The sequence below is a fragment of the Equus asinus genome, chromosome 4, assembly GCF_041296235.1.
Source record: "Equus asinus isolate D_3611 breed Donkey chromosome 4, EquAss-T2T_v2, whole genome shotgun sequence".
NCBI lineage: Eukaryota > Metazoa > Chordata > Mammalia > Perissodactyla > Equidae > Equus > Equus asinus.
This window is the reverse complement of record NC_091793.1, coordinates 35,416,353-35,429,637: the sequence shown is the minus strand read 5'-3', so window position 1 is coordinate 35,429,637 and position 13,285 is coordinate 35,416,353. Positions and strand designations below refer to the sequence as shown.

The following is a 13,285-nucleotide window of genomic DNA, read 5'->3' as shown; positions in this document are numbered from 1 at the left end:
CCTGCTCTACTTTTAATTTTGCTCTAGTACTTATCATTTTCTAATATACTATGTAATATTTATTGTGCTTATTTTTTATTTTCTCTTTTACCACCTCTAGAATGTAAGTTGCATGAGAGGAGGAACCTTTATCTGTTTTGTTCAGTTATGTTCCATGTTCCTAGAACAGTTCCTACATACAGTAGGTGCTCAGTTAATATTTGTTGAATGAAAGAATAAATTTCATGCTCAGAAAAGTAAAAATTTGTTACAGCTTTTCTTCAGATTGAGATCAGTCTCTTTGTATGAAATATTGGTGTAATATGACTAAATGTATAATAATGGGAACTGGAAAAGACAACAGATATTAAGTATATTAGGTACTATGCTGGACATTTTATGTGTGTTACCTCCTTTAATAAATATACCAGGCCTTACACAAATGAGTATTGTCGCCTTGAAAATGGACCCCTTTGGAACGCTGTAGTCTAGTGATGCTGCCCCTGCACAAAGCAGTTGTGGAGTCTCTTTTATAAATGGCTTACTGGCTTGGTAAAGTCATCTTTTGAATATCCTCCTAGTGGATAACCAAAGGATTATGGTTTGGGAGTAGGTTTAGTTCTTGGATGTAGACTAAATCATGTGGACCTCAGGTAGGTGATCAAGTTAAGTAAAAGCGCTGTTTTTTTTTTTTTTTTGTTGAGAAACATGGGTCCTGGGCTAACATCTCTTGCCAGTCTTCCTCTTTTTGCTTGAGGAAGATTGTCCCTGAGCTAACCTCCGTGCCAATCTTCCTCCATTTTGTATGTGGGACGCTGCCTTAGATGGCTTGATGAGTGGTGTGTAGATCTGTGCCCAGGATCCGAACTTGTGAAGCACTGGACTGCCGAAGCGGAGCACGCAAACTTAACCACTATGCCACTGGGCTGGCCCCTAGAAGCATTTTTTAAAAAACATCAAAACAAAGTATGTCTCTAATAAAATCATGAAACCCATTTTCTTGGTTTGTAAACTGGCTTAGAAGAGAAATCTTTCAGTTGAAGATTACAGTCAGCTAAGGATTTTAGGAGGTATGCTTTCCTTGTTATTTAATTTCCTTATGGGTGTTGAAATATGTCTCCTTCACCTTTCTGCTTTATTGCCTAAGTACTTATTGAGATTCAGAATGCCAGCAAGTCTTGTTGTGTTAGGAAGCAGCATTGGAGCATACCAGGGAGTTGCATGTGTTCCTGGTTAGTCAGGAAGGTTGGTGCTAGATATATTCTTCAGACTGGCATGTTGAGTTGAACTATCGTAATATTTGATTGAACCTTAACTTACTGTACTAAATATTCAAATAATCTTTTATCTACTTTGAATTCATCCTGTCTGACTTTTAGGGGGTATTTTATATTTTATTGTGGAATTAATTTTTTTAATCTAAGTATATTTTGAAAGATATGCTGCTTTCTCAAATATTATTTTATTAAGCTCAGAGGTAAAAACTTTTGACGTGTTATAAATTTTTATGATTATGAGAGTCAGTGAGGAAATAAGGTTAGTTGAATGGTAATTTGCTTTATTGGTACCTTCTCAGGAATGTACTAATTCTGTATGGAGGATACTTGTCATGAGAACTTTTCCAAGGTTTATTTATACTTCTGTTAAGCTTATTTTTTACTTTTGGAATGGCTGTCACATATAATGCCATTTAAAATATATTTGCGAAAGTCGTTTTTTGGAGTGAGTACAAATTTCATTAATAAATTTATGATAAATTGCAATCTCCTTTTAATTTAGGAAGTGGAAAAGTATAGAGCTGAATATAATAAGCTTCGCTATGAACATACATTTCTCAAATCAGAATTTGAACACCAGAAAGAAGAATTTGCACGTATTTTAGAAGAAGAAAAAATAAAATGTGAATCAGAGGTGAGTGATTGATTATACTAACTTAGCCATTAGCCTTCTAGTCAATAAAATTTTATGATTTTTTTCAAAATCCCAAGTTAGAGTGGATTGCATAGTTATGTTTTATTAATAAATGGTGAAATGTTTGTCATGATTTTCATCTACTCCATAGCAACACTTTTCTTATGAATATTCTTTTTTGGCTGTTAGATTTTCCTATTCTCTTTCTCCCTTATTTTGCCCTAGTCATTGGAGATAGTCTCTTTTCTTCCATAGCCACAGAGATAGACTTCTCTTTGCAAGTATTGTGTGTGTGATTTCTTATTTAGCTCTGTCTCCCTCTACTTTTAGAACCAAACCACATCCAAGAGAGCTCTGGCTGTTGTTTGCACTGATAAAAACAAGGGGTTTTATGCCTTAGGGTGTGCCCGTCACCTTCAAGAAGTGTACTTTGTCCTTTCTCACGTCTGCACTTGCAGCATTCTCTCTACAGCGTGCGCCCCTACGCTATCTCTATTGCTGGTGGCAGTCCTTCTCCTCATTTTGTGGTTTGTCTCCTAATTTTGCCAAAAATGGAGTGTGTGTTTCTCATTTTTTATGTTGCTTTTAGATGATTTTTCAGGATGGAAGGAGAGAAATACCAATTTTATCCTGCTATATTCAACTAACAAATCTAATGCCAGTTGAATTTGTTAAAAAAAAAAAAAAGTTTGATGTCTGTAGTTATGTGAAATATTTTATGTGCATACACATCTGCATTGTATATTTATTGCATTGTCTTTATTTGGAACTAAGATTTAAAATATACTCACCTTCCTTTATCAAATACTAATTGGATCAAACTGATTTGTTCTTATTAATAGTGAGCCAACTGTTTCATTATTGTTCAATATGTAAGAAAGCTGTGTGAACTTTGGATCATTTGAATCCATTAGTAATAGAGTACCAGAAAACTATAAATATTTACACATCTTTTTCATTAAGGAGATTCTTTACAGCTTTAAATGCTTCATTCATATATGATCTCACTTTTGTTATAATAGTCAGTGAGATGAGGCAGGACTGTCTTATTTTCTCCATTTTAAATGAAGACACTGAAGCACAAAATAAGTGACTTGTCCAAAGTCTCACAGAAAGTCAGCAGCCAAGTTAACAGCGAAACTCAGGTATCCTAACTCCCAGTTTTAAGTTTGAAAGTATCAATTATTTGAATTTGCCTTGCTAATTAGGGGCCATCCAACAACTATAATTTTGTCTAGAGATGAAGCAATTGATCTGTGTGATTATGAAAGGTTTTGAATGTATAATTATGACATGCTTAAAGGAATTGCATATAAAAATTTTCTTGTGGAAAATAGGAGTGATAAAGATTTCTAGCCTAAAATGTAAATTTAGTATATTGAAGAGTAGCTACTGAGGTTAAGGACAGTGGTGCTTCATTTTACTCTTTGCTTTTAAAATCTAATGTTGGTGTTTATCTGGTAATGATTATTTGAATTCTCTGGTTTTAGTTTTATTATTTTTTTAAAGAATGAAACCTGCATCTGAAATCTGATGACAAATCTGTTTTTTACTCATGAAAGACAAAATGATATCCATTAAAATTTTTTAGAGGTCAGTGGCATCATCAATTTTCATAATTGGAATGTCTTATGACATTCTTAGAAAGCTGAAGATAAGCAGCTAGCTAAGGAGCCATAATTAGTAGAGGTTAGAAAAGTAAAACTTTCTGATAAGACTGAAGGCCTTTTCTTTCTACTTCCCAATTGATTATGTAGGAGCAATATTAATTAGTGGATATTGGGTATTTGCTTTCATTCCATCACTAATTCTTTATACTCCAGTTTCTGTATACAATAACAGTAAAACCTAGTGAGATGATTGTGGATCATGAACAGCAATAAAACTTCAGAGCAAAGCCTACTCTTGCCATCTTCCACTTTTATAATTTCAACTGGTGTAAAATATATTAGTTTGTACTGATATATTAGTTTCATACACATGAAATCCTGAAGTTGCATATTTAGTTGTTATTCAAAAGTGGTACTATTGTGTTTTCATTATGTTATTAGGACTCGAATTTTATATTATTCTGCAAATAGTAATAAAGAGCAGTGCAGAGTTTTAGGTATAGGTGATTATACTGGTAGACTGAACGAGTGAAAGAAGCAAGAGTAATTCAGTGGGGAAGTATTAAGATGTTGAGAGAGGGGTGGTGAGCCCTGCATCATATGAAAAGCCATCAAGAGTGACAGTGCATAATAAGTCCCTGAGATTATGCCGTTGTGCTCTGCAAACTGAGCTCTACCTTCGCTTTTATTGGGCTAGTGAGAAGCCAAAGTTCCTATGACAAAAAGGAGAACTTTTCTGGGTCCCTGTTACCACATGCCATTTTTTTCTTATAGCACTGGTAGCGCAAAACTGATAATGCATTTCTAGTTTGGTCCTTATCCTGACACATAGTCAGTAGACATCATGAAACCTCTAAAAACACTTCCTTTTTGTCCTGCTAGGTTCTGAAGTTCTAGCCAGATTGCTGCTTTAGGCCCAGATGGTTCCTTTATCTAAAATATTCCAAGTTCTCTGACTTGAACCCTTCTCAGATTACTCTGAACCACGTTACAATAGACAGAAGTCTCCCAAATTAAATTACCTCATGTTGGAATTCTCTGGGATTGATTTTAGCAAGCTTTTAGAAGGGCTTTGTGAAATTTTACTCATTAAAATTTTCTGTGAATGCAGTTTAGAATATCTCAAAAACTAAACTTTTTACGTGTAAATTTAAAATGTTTTAGATGTTCATTTAGTGTGACATTGGGAACTGACTTAACTGCTGTGTGCATCAGTGTGCTCGTCTGTAAAATGATGTTAACAGCAGTACCTATCTTGTGGAGTTGTAAGAATTTAATAAATTAATATGTGTAAAGTGCTCGGATGAGTACCTAGCACATAGTAAGCATTCAATAAATGCTAGCTGCTATTATCATTGTTTAAAATTCCATGTCCTCGAATTTCTTGTGTATATATGTGATCTTCTTCTTTACTTTAGCATGCTAGAGTTTTCAGTGTCAGGTCTGTACTTAGATACTCTAAATAGTTTGAGGGCATTTCTCATTACAGTGTCTGCACCCCCCACCTTCACCTCCCAGCGTTCTGACTGCTCCACTTTCAGGTGCTATCTGCTGTGGCTTTTTTTTTTTTAGTTACAGCTTTCTTTTACTATCCTCATGACCAAGGTGACTCTTGGGGCCTGAAAAAGGCATATGTTTTATTATTTCTATTCCCTTGTTCAGTCTGAGTAGAGTTCTTTTTTTTTTTTTTTGAGGAAGATTAGCCGTGAGCTAATATTCACCAGCAATCCTCCTGTTTTTGCTGGGAAAGACTGGCCCTGAGCTAACATCCATGTCCATCTTCCTCTACTTTACATGTGGGACACCTGCAGCAGCATGGCTTGATAAGCAGTGCATAGGTCCGTGCCCAGGATCCAAACCAGTGAACCCCGGGCCACCAAAGTGTAACATGCAAACTTAAGCACTATGCCACTGGGCTGGCCCCTAGAATTCTTTTTAAGACACTGAGTGAACATCACTCCATTTCCCAACAGTTCTTGTATCCCATCTCCTAATCTTTCCATAACTATAACTGGGATCAAGTACAGAACTGCTTTCTTCTGTCACTAGCTTTCTCTTAAAAATATGGGAGAAAAATAGAGGTTTAAAGAAAGGACATGATAACTTCCAAAATTAGACTAACATATGAACTTTAAATCTGTAAATAATTTAAGTACTAACTTCTTCTTAGTGTAAATAAATGACAAAATGTTTTTGTATTCCATCATTAATATAGGAAAAATCAATTCTAGTACACATAGGAGAAAGGAGAAAATTAGAATAGTAGGAATATTAAAAGGTAAACTAACTTGATTTTAAAAACTCAGATCTGGGAACTTGAAACTTCATGTGTAAAATGTTTACCATAATGCCTGACATATAATAAATGCTCAAATTAATGGTATTATTACTATTAGTACCTGACAGCATTAATTATAGTACTAATTATCATAATAAATGTAGCAGATATTTTAAAATAGATTTCACATTTGTAAATGAGAAGCTACAGAAGTTGAGGAAGTGAAAGACGTAGAGGCAAGACACAAATTCATATTTAATTTATTGAGAGAGTCACTTTGTATTACTTCTTTGAATTCTGTCAACAACCCTAGGAATTAGACAATCAGTATCCCCATTTTATAACTGAGAAAATACTCATTTATGAGGAAACACTCATGAAGCACTGAGAGAATGGTCCAAGGTCATACAGCTAGTATGTGGTAGAGCCAGGATTCAAATCTAGGTAGTCTGAGGGGGGCCAGTTCTCCTTTTGGCCATGATAGAATAATAGGGACTGAATTTACCCTAAGGCCCTGACTGAAAACTGGGGCAAAATATAGGAAACAATGGTTTTCAGACACTGGAAAACAGGTGGTACAAAGCAGTGACCCCTGAAGGAAGAAAAATGAATGAAGTGAGCTCTATGAAGTGAGCCCTGTCTTATGTCCACCAGTGTGGAAGGGCTCCCTAATGTGTGGTGCGTTGAGTAGAAGACTCAGAGGGATTTTACCTCAGTAGTAGGGCCAAATTAGCCCTACACTAAAGGCTACTCTGGTCCTGCCTAACAGGTGTAAAAGCAAGATTTGAAAGGATCATATGATTTCTAAGTAACTTAATTGCATAACAGAACAAAGATTTAAAAGTATGTAAAGGGATACAAAAGAGCCCAGCACTGAAAAAACCATAAAATTCACAATGTCTGACATCCAGTAAAACGACTGGGCAGCCCAGATGGGTTTATAGGAGAATTCTACCAAACATTTAAGAAACAAATTATACCAAATCTCTACAGTCTCTTCCAGAAAATAGAATCAGAGGAAATACTTCATAACTCATTCCATGAGGCCAGCATTAGTGTAATATCTAAACCAAAGACATTACAAGAAAAGAAAACAGAGCAATATCTCTTGTGAACAAAGATGCAAGAATCCTCAACAAAATGTTAGCAAATCAAATCAAACAATGTATAGAAAAGAATAATCCTGAACAATTAGGATTTATCCCAGGCATGCAAGCCTGGTTCAATATTAGAAAATGAATTAATGTAATCTATCACATCTAAAGTTAGGCCAAAGAAGAAAAATCACATGATCATATAAACAGATGCAGAAAAAATATTTGACAAAATCCAACACCTGTTCATGACAAAAACTCTCAGCAAACTAGGAATAGAGAGGAGCTACTTCAACTTGATAAAGAACAGCTACAAAAAACCTACAGCTATCATCATACTTAATGGTGAGAAACCAGAAGCTTTCCCGCTAACATTGGGAACAAGGTAAGGATGTCACCTCTTACCACTCCTTTTCAATATTGTACTGAAAGTCTCAGATAATACAATAAGACGAGAAAAAAATGAAAGATAGAAATTTGGAAGGAAGAAATAAAACTGCTTGCAGATACATGATTGTCTATGCAGAAAATCTGAAACAATCAACAAAAAACTCCTAGAACTAATAAGCAATTACAGCAAATTTGAATGTACAAAAGACAATCACTTTCCTGTATAACAGTAATGTGCAAGTGGAATTTGAAATTAAAAAACAGTCTTATTTATATTAGCATCCCCCAAAATGAAACTTAGATATAAATCTAAAAAAATATGTACAAGATCTATATGAAGAAAACTGCAAAACTCTGGTGAATGAAATCAAAGAAGAACTAAATAAATGGAGTAATATTCCATGTTCATGGATAAGAAGACTCAGTGTTGTCAAGATGTCTGTTCTTGGGGCTGGCCCCGTGGCCAAGTGGTTAAGTTTGCGTGCTCCACTGCGGCGGCCCAGGGTTTTGCCGGTTCGAATCCTGGGAGCGGACATGGCACAACTTGTCAGGCCATGTTGAGGTGGCATCCCACATGCCACAACTAGAAGGACCTGCAACTAGGATATACAGCTATGTACCAGGGGGATTTGGGGAGATAAAGCAGAAAATTAAAAAAAAAAAAAAAAAGATTGGCAGCAGTTGTTAGCTCAGGTGCCAATCTTTAAAAAATAAAGATGTCTGTTCTTCTCAAGTTCATTTATAGATCACAATCCCAGGCAAAATCCCAGCAAGTTATTTTGTGGATATCAACAAACTGATTCTAAAGTGTATATAGAGAGGCAAAAGACCCAGAATAGCTAACACAATACTGGAGAAGAATAAAATTGGAGGACTGGCACTGTCTGACTTCAAGACTCATTGTGAAGCTATTGGAATCAAGACAGTGTGTTATTTGCAAAAGAATAGATGAGTAGATCAGTAGAACAGACCAGAGAGTCTAGAAATAGATCCACACTGATATAGTCATCTGGTCTTTGACAGGAGAAAAGACAGAATGGAAAATCTTTTCAATAAAAGGTACTAAAACAATTGGACTTGCACATGCAACAAAATGGATCTAGACATAGACCATACACCCTTCACGAAATTAACTCAAATAGACCTAAATGTAAAATTTAAAATTATTAAACTCCTGGAAGATAGCATAGGGGAAAACTTAGATGATCTTGGGTTTGATCATCACTTTTTAGATACAACACCGAAGACATGATACATGAAAGAAATAATAAGTTAGACTTCATTAAAGTGAAAAACTTACACTCTATGAAAGACACTGTCAAGAGAGTGAGAAGAGAAGCCATAGACTGGGAGGAAATATTTGCTAAAGACACATATTTCTTACAGGACGGTTATCCAAAATATACAAAGAGTTATGAAAATTCACAATAAGTAAACAGCGAATCTGATTTAAAAATGAACCAAAGACCTTAACAGACATCTCACTAAAGAAGATATTCAGATGGCAAATAAGCATTTGAAAAGATGTTCAACATCCTATTGTCATTAGGGATTGCAAATTAAAACAATGAGATACAACTATACACCTATTAGAATGGCTAAATTCAGAACACTGACAAAACCAGTTGCTGGCGATGATGTGGAACAACAGGAGTTCCACCAATTGCTGGTGGAAGTGCAAAATGACACAGGAACTTTGGAAAACAGTTTGGCAGTTTCTTAGAAAAGTGAACATAATCTTACTATATGATCTGACAGTTGTACTCCTTTGTATTTACCCAAAAGAGCTGAAAACTTACATTTGCACAACAACTTAGGCACACATATTTCTAACAGCTTTATTCCTAATTGCCAAAACTTGGAAGCAACCAAGATGGCTTTCAGTAGGTGAATGGTTAAATAAACTGTGGTACATCCAGACAATGGAATATTATTCAGCACTAAAAAGAAACGAGCTAACAAACCATGAAAAGATATGGAGGAACCTTAAATGTGTATTACTACATGAAAGAAGCCAATCTGAAAAGGCTATATACTGGAGGGTTCCAACTATGTGACATTCTGGAAAAGGCAAAACTGTGGAGATATTAAAAAGATCACTGGTTGCCAGGGGCTAAAGGAAAGAGAGGGATGAATAGGTGGAGCACGGAGGATCTTTTAGGGTGGTGAAATTCTTCTGTATGATACTGTAATGGTAGATACATGCCAGTATACATTTGTCAGATCCACAGAATGTGTGACACCAAGAGTGAACCGTAATGTAAACTGTGGACGTTTGGTCATAATGATACGTCAGTATAGGTTCATCAGTTGTAACAAATGTACCACTCTGGTGTGAGATGTTGATAGTGGGGGTAGGCTGTGGATATGTGGCAGCAAGGACATATGGGGAACTTTGTGTACTTTCTGCTCAATTTTCCTTTGAACCTAAAACTCTCTAAAATATAAAGCCTTTTTAAAAAAATGGTCATGCAAAGAAGCAGGAAAATGTATTTTATAATGAAGAAAAATATCAATCAATAGGAATAGACCTAGAGATTACAGAATTAGTAGACAAAGTTAGTTATTAAACCATAAAAATATACTACATATGCTCAAAAAGTTAAGGAAAACCTTGAACATAATGAGAGACATGGAACATATTTTTTAAGAAAGAATCCTAGTAATGAAAAATATAACCTAAATGGAAAATACACGAGAAGTGGATTAGACACTGTGTAAAAGATAATAGCTAAATTGAAGATATAGTAATAGAAACTATCCAAGATGAAATACAGAGAGAAAAAGGATAGGAAATAACCAAATAAAGCTCATAGTGGGGCAACTTCAGATAATTGAAATTCTAAAAAGAGAAGGGAAGAACAGAAAAAAATATTTGAAGAAATAATGGCTAAATTTTTCAGATTTCATGAAAGCTATAAACCTGCATATTCACGAATCTCGATGACTGCATGCACAGAAAACATGAAGAAAACTAAACCAAGGCACATAGATTCATATTACTTAAAACTAGTGATAAAGAGAAAAATCTTGAAAGCAACCAGAAAATTTGTGCTTGCAAGAAAATGGAGTAGATTTAATTTTCCGTGTTCCTCCTGGTAAGTACAACAAAAAACTCTGGACTTTATATATAAAACAAACATAAGATACTGAAAATGGAGAAAAGGCATACCAGCTAAGGACCTTGGGACCCAAGGACTGACTGTGATATGTTTCCTGGGTTTTTATTTTGCCTCATGGATCCCAGACTTGATGCCGAAGAAGCCAGCAACTTGGCATGGGCACTAAAAAGCCCCAACACAGGCCTGTTTTCTCTAGGCAAAGCACTAGGAAAAGAGCAGCCTAGTAGCCGAGTTAATTTAGATAATAACAGTTCTACTCCAGCCAACACTGTGGTAAAAAGTGGCCCACCCATTATAGCAAAGGCCAATGGAGTGCCTAGACTTCCACCCTCCCCAGGCTGTAACGAGGAACCCTAACTCCCAGCCAAGATGATACCAGAGAAGGCCAGGCAGGGAGCCAGGACTTTCATCCCCACTTAGCAATATAACAAGGGCTCTAACCCCTGCCTTGGCGGCATTGGAGATGACACTGGGAGCCTAAATTTCTACCTTCAACTGGCTGTAATGAGGTGCCCTGCCCCTTCCCTGCCTGGGTCATGCCAGAGAAGGCCTAGTGTAGAATGAAGACTTTCATCACTGCCCAACCCTGTAGTGTTGATGGAGGCCACATGGGGAGGAGTAACAAGACATTTGTCCCCTGCCACCTAGGGAGGCGTCAGTGGGCCTAGTGGGGAGCTGGAACTCTTGCTTCCACCCAGCATGGGTGTCATGAGGAGCCTCCCCATCTTGGGTATCACAGAGGTAAAGTGGAGAATCTGGACTGCTGCTTCCAGCTGGCAGTAACAAGGCAGCAACACCACTCTTCCCCTGCCAGAACGATGTCATAAAAAACCAGCTAAGACAGAGACTTTAAATAAGGTCCAGAGTCTCATAACAATACCTAAAAAGTCTAAATTTCAATGAAAAATCATTTATCATACTGAGCATCTGGAAGATCTCAAACTAAATGAAAAAAGACAACAGATGCTAACACTGTGGTGACAAAGATGTTAGAATTATCTGACAAAGATTTAAAAGTGGCCATAGTAAAAAAAAAAAAAAAAAAAAGCTTCAATATACAATTACAAGCAAATTTGAAACAAATGAAAAAATAGAAAATATAAAGAAGCACCAAATGGAAATTTTAGAACTGAAAAATATAATGGCCAAAAAGATTCCAAAAAAACAAATAAAACATCTCAATGGCTGAACTTAGCAGAATGGAGGGGATAGAGGAAAGAATCAGTGAACTTGAAGATAGGACATTAGAACATTAGTTATTAGCCAATCTGAACAAACTACAGAAAACAGACTTTAAAAAGAAGTGAATGGGGGGGGCTGGCCCCATGGCCGAGTGGTTAAGTTCGTGCGCTCCGCTGCAGGCGGCCCAGTGTTTCATTAGTTCGAATCCTGGGTGCGGACATGGCACTACTCATCAGACCACGCTGAGGCAGCGTCCCACATGCCACAACTAGAAGAACCCACAACGAAGAATACACAACTATGTACCGGGGGGCTTTGGGGAGAAAAAAGGAAAAAAGTAAAATCTTTAAAAAAAAAAAAAAAGAAGTGAATGGGAAGAGCCTCAGGTGCCTGTGGGACACTAACAAATGATCTAAAGTTTTGTCCTTGAAAAGAGAAGAGGGCAGTGCTGAAAAAGTACTTGAAGAAATAAAGATTGAAAATGCCCCAATTTAGTAGACACAAACATATAGATTTAAGAATCTGAGTGAACATCAAACAGGATAAAACCAAAGAAATCCAGACTAAAAGACGACATAGTCAAACTTATAAAGAGTATAGGAAAAGAAATCTTGAAAGCAGCAAGAGAGAAATGATACCTTACTTACTAGGGGGAAACAATTCTAAGACATTTCTCATCAGAAACCATAGAGACCAGAAGGACGTGCCACAACATTATCAAGTGCTGAAAGAAAATAAATGTCAACTCATAATTCTATATCCAGCAAAAATATCCTTTTAGGAATGAAGGATAAATCAAGACAATCTTAGAATAAGGAAAACTAAGAGAATCTGTTAAGGAATGTTTAAGGAAAATTCTCTAAACAGAAAGAAAACAATAAAAAAAGGAATGTCAAAACATCAAGAAGGATAAAAGAACACAGTAAACAAAATCATGGGTATATACAATAGACTTTCCTGAATGAATTTTCTAAATTTTGTTTGATGGTTGAAGCAAAAATTTTAACACTGTCTGATGTGGTTTTAAACGTGTATAGAGGAAATAATTAAGACAATTATATTGTAAATAAGCAGGGCAAAAGGATGTAAAGGGAGGCAAAGTTTCTACACATCACTTGAACTGGTAAAATGAACCCAGTAGACTATTATAAGTTATGTATATATAATGTAGTTTCCAGAGCAACAACTAAGAAAGTTGTACAAAGAGATACACTCAGAACATTATCGATAAATCAAAATGGAATCCTAAAAAATGTTCAAGGAAACCACAGGAAGGCAGAAAAAGAACGCAGAAACCTAAAACAAGAAGTAGAAAAGGGAAAAGTAAAACTATAGAACCCAGCAACACCATCAACCAACAGAATCTGATCACGTTTATGGAACACTCTACCCAGCAAGAGCACCTAAACACATTCTTTTCAAGTGACCACTGAACATATACCAAGATAGACCATGTCCTGGGTCATAATAAACCTCAACAAGTTTATAAAAATTCAAAGTACATAGTGAGTTCTCCAACTACTGTAGAATCAAACTAGAAATCAATAACAGAAAGGTAGCAGGGAAATCTTCACACATTTGGAAATGACATGACACACTTAAAATAGTTCGTGAGTCAAAGAGGAAATTTCAATGAAAATATAATTTAAAAAAAATACGTTCACCTAAATGAAAATGTAACATGTTAAAATATTTGGGACACAGCTAAAGCACTACTGA

The 13,285-nt window shown here is 35.9% G+C and overlaps 1 protein-coding gene across 1 annotated transcript in view; it reads left to right on the top strand.

Annotated features, from left to right (window-relative positions):
• Positions 1-13,285, top strand: part of CEP83 (centrosomal protein 83) — a 108,050-nt gene that overhangs the window by 45,652 nt on the left and 49,113 nt on the right. Inside the window, exon 5 of the mRNA XM_070507059.1 lies at positions 1,759-1,890. Within this exon, the coding sequence (XP_070363160.1) occupies positions 1,759-1,890 (132 nt within the window). The remainder of the gene's footprint in view (positions 1-1,758; positions 1,891-13,285) is intronic.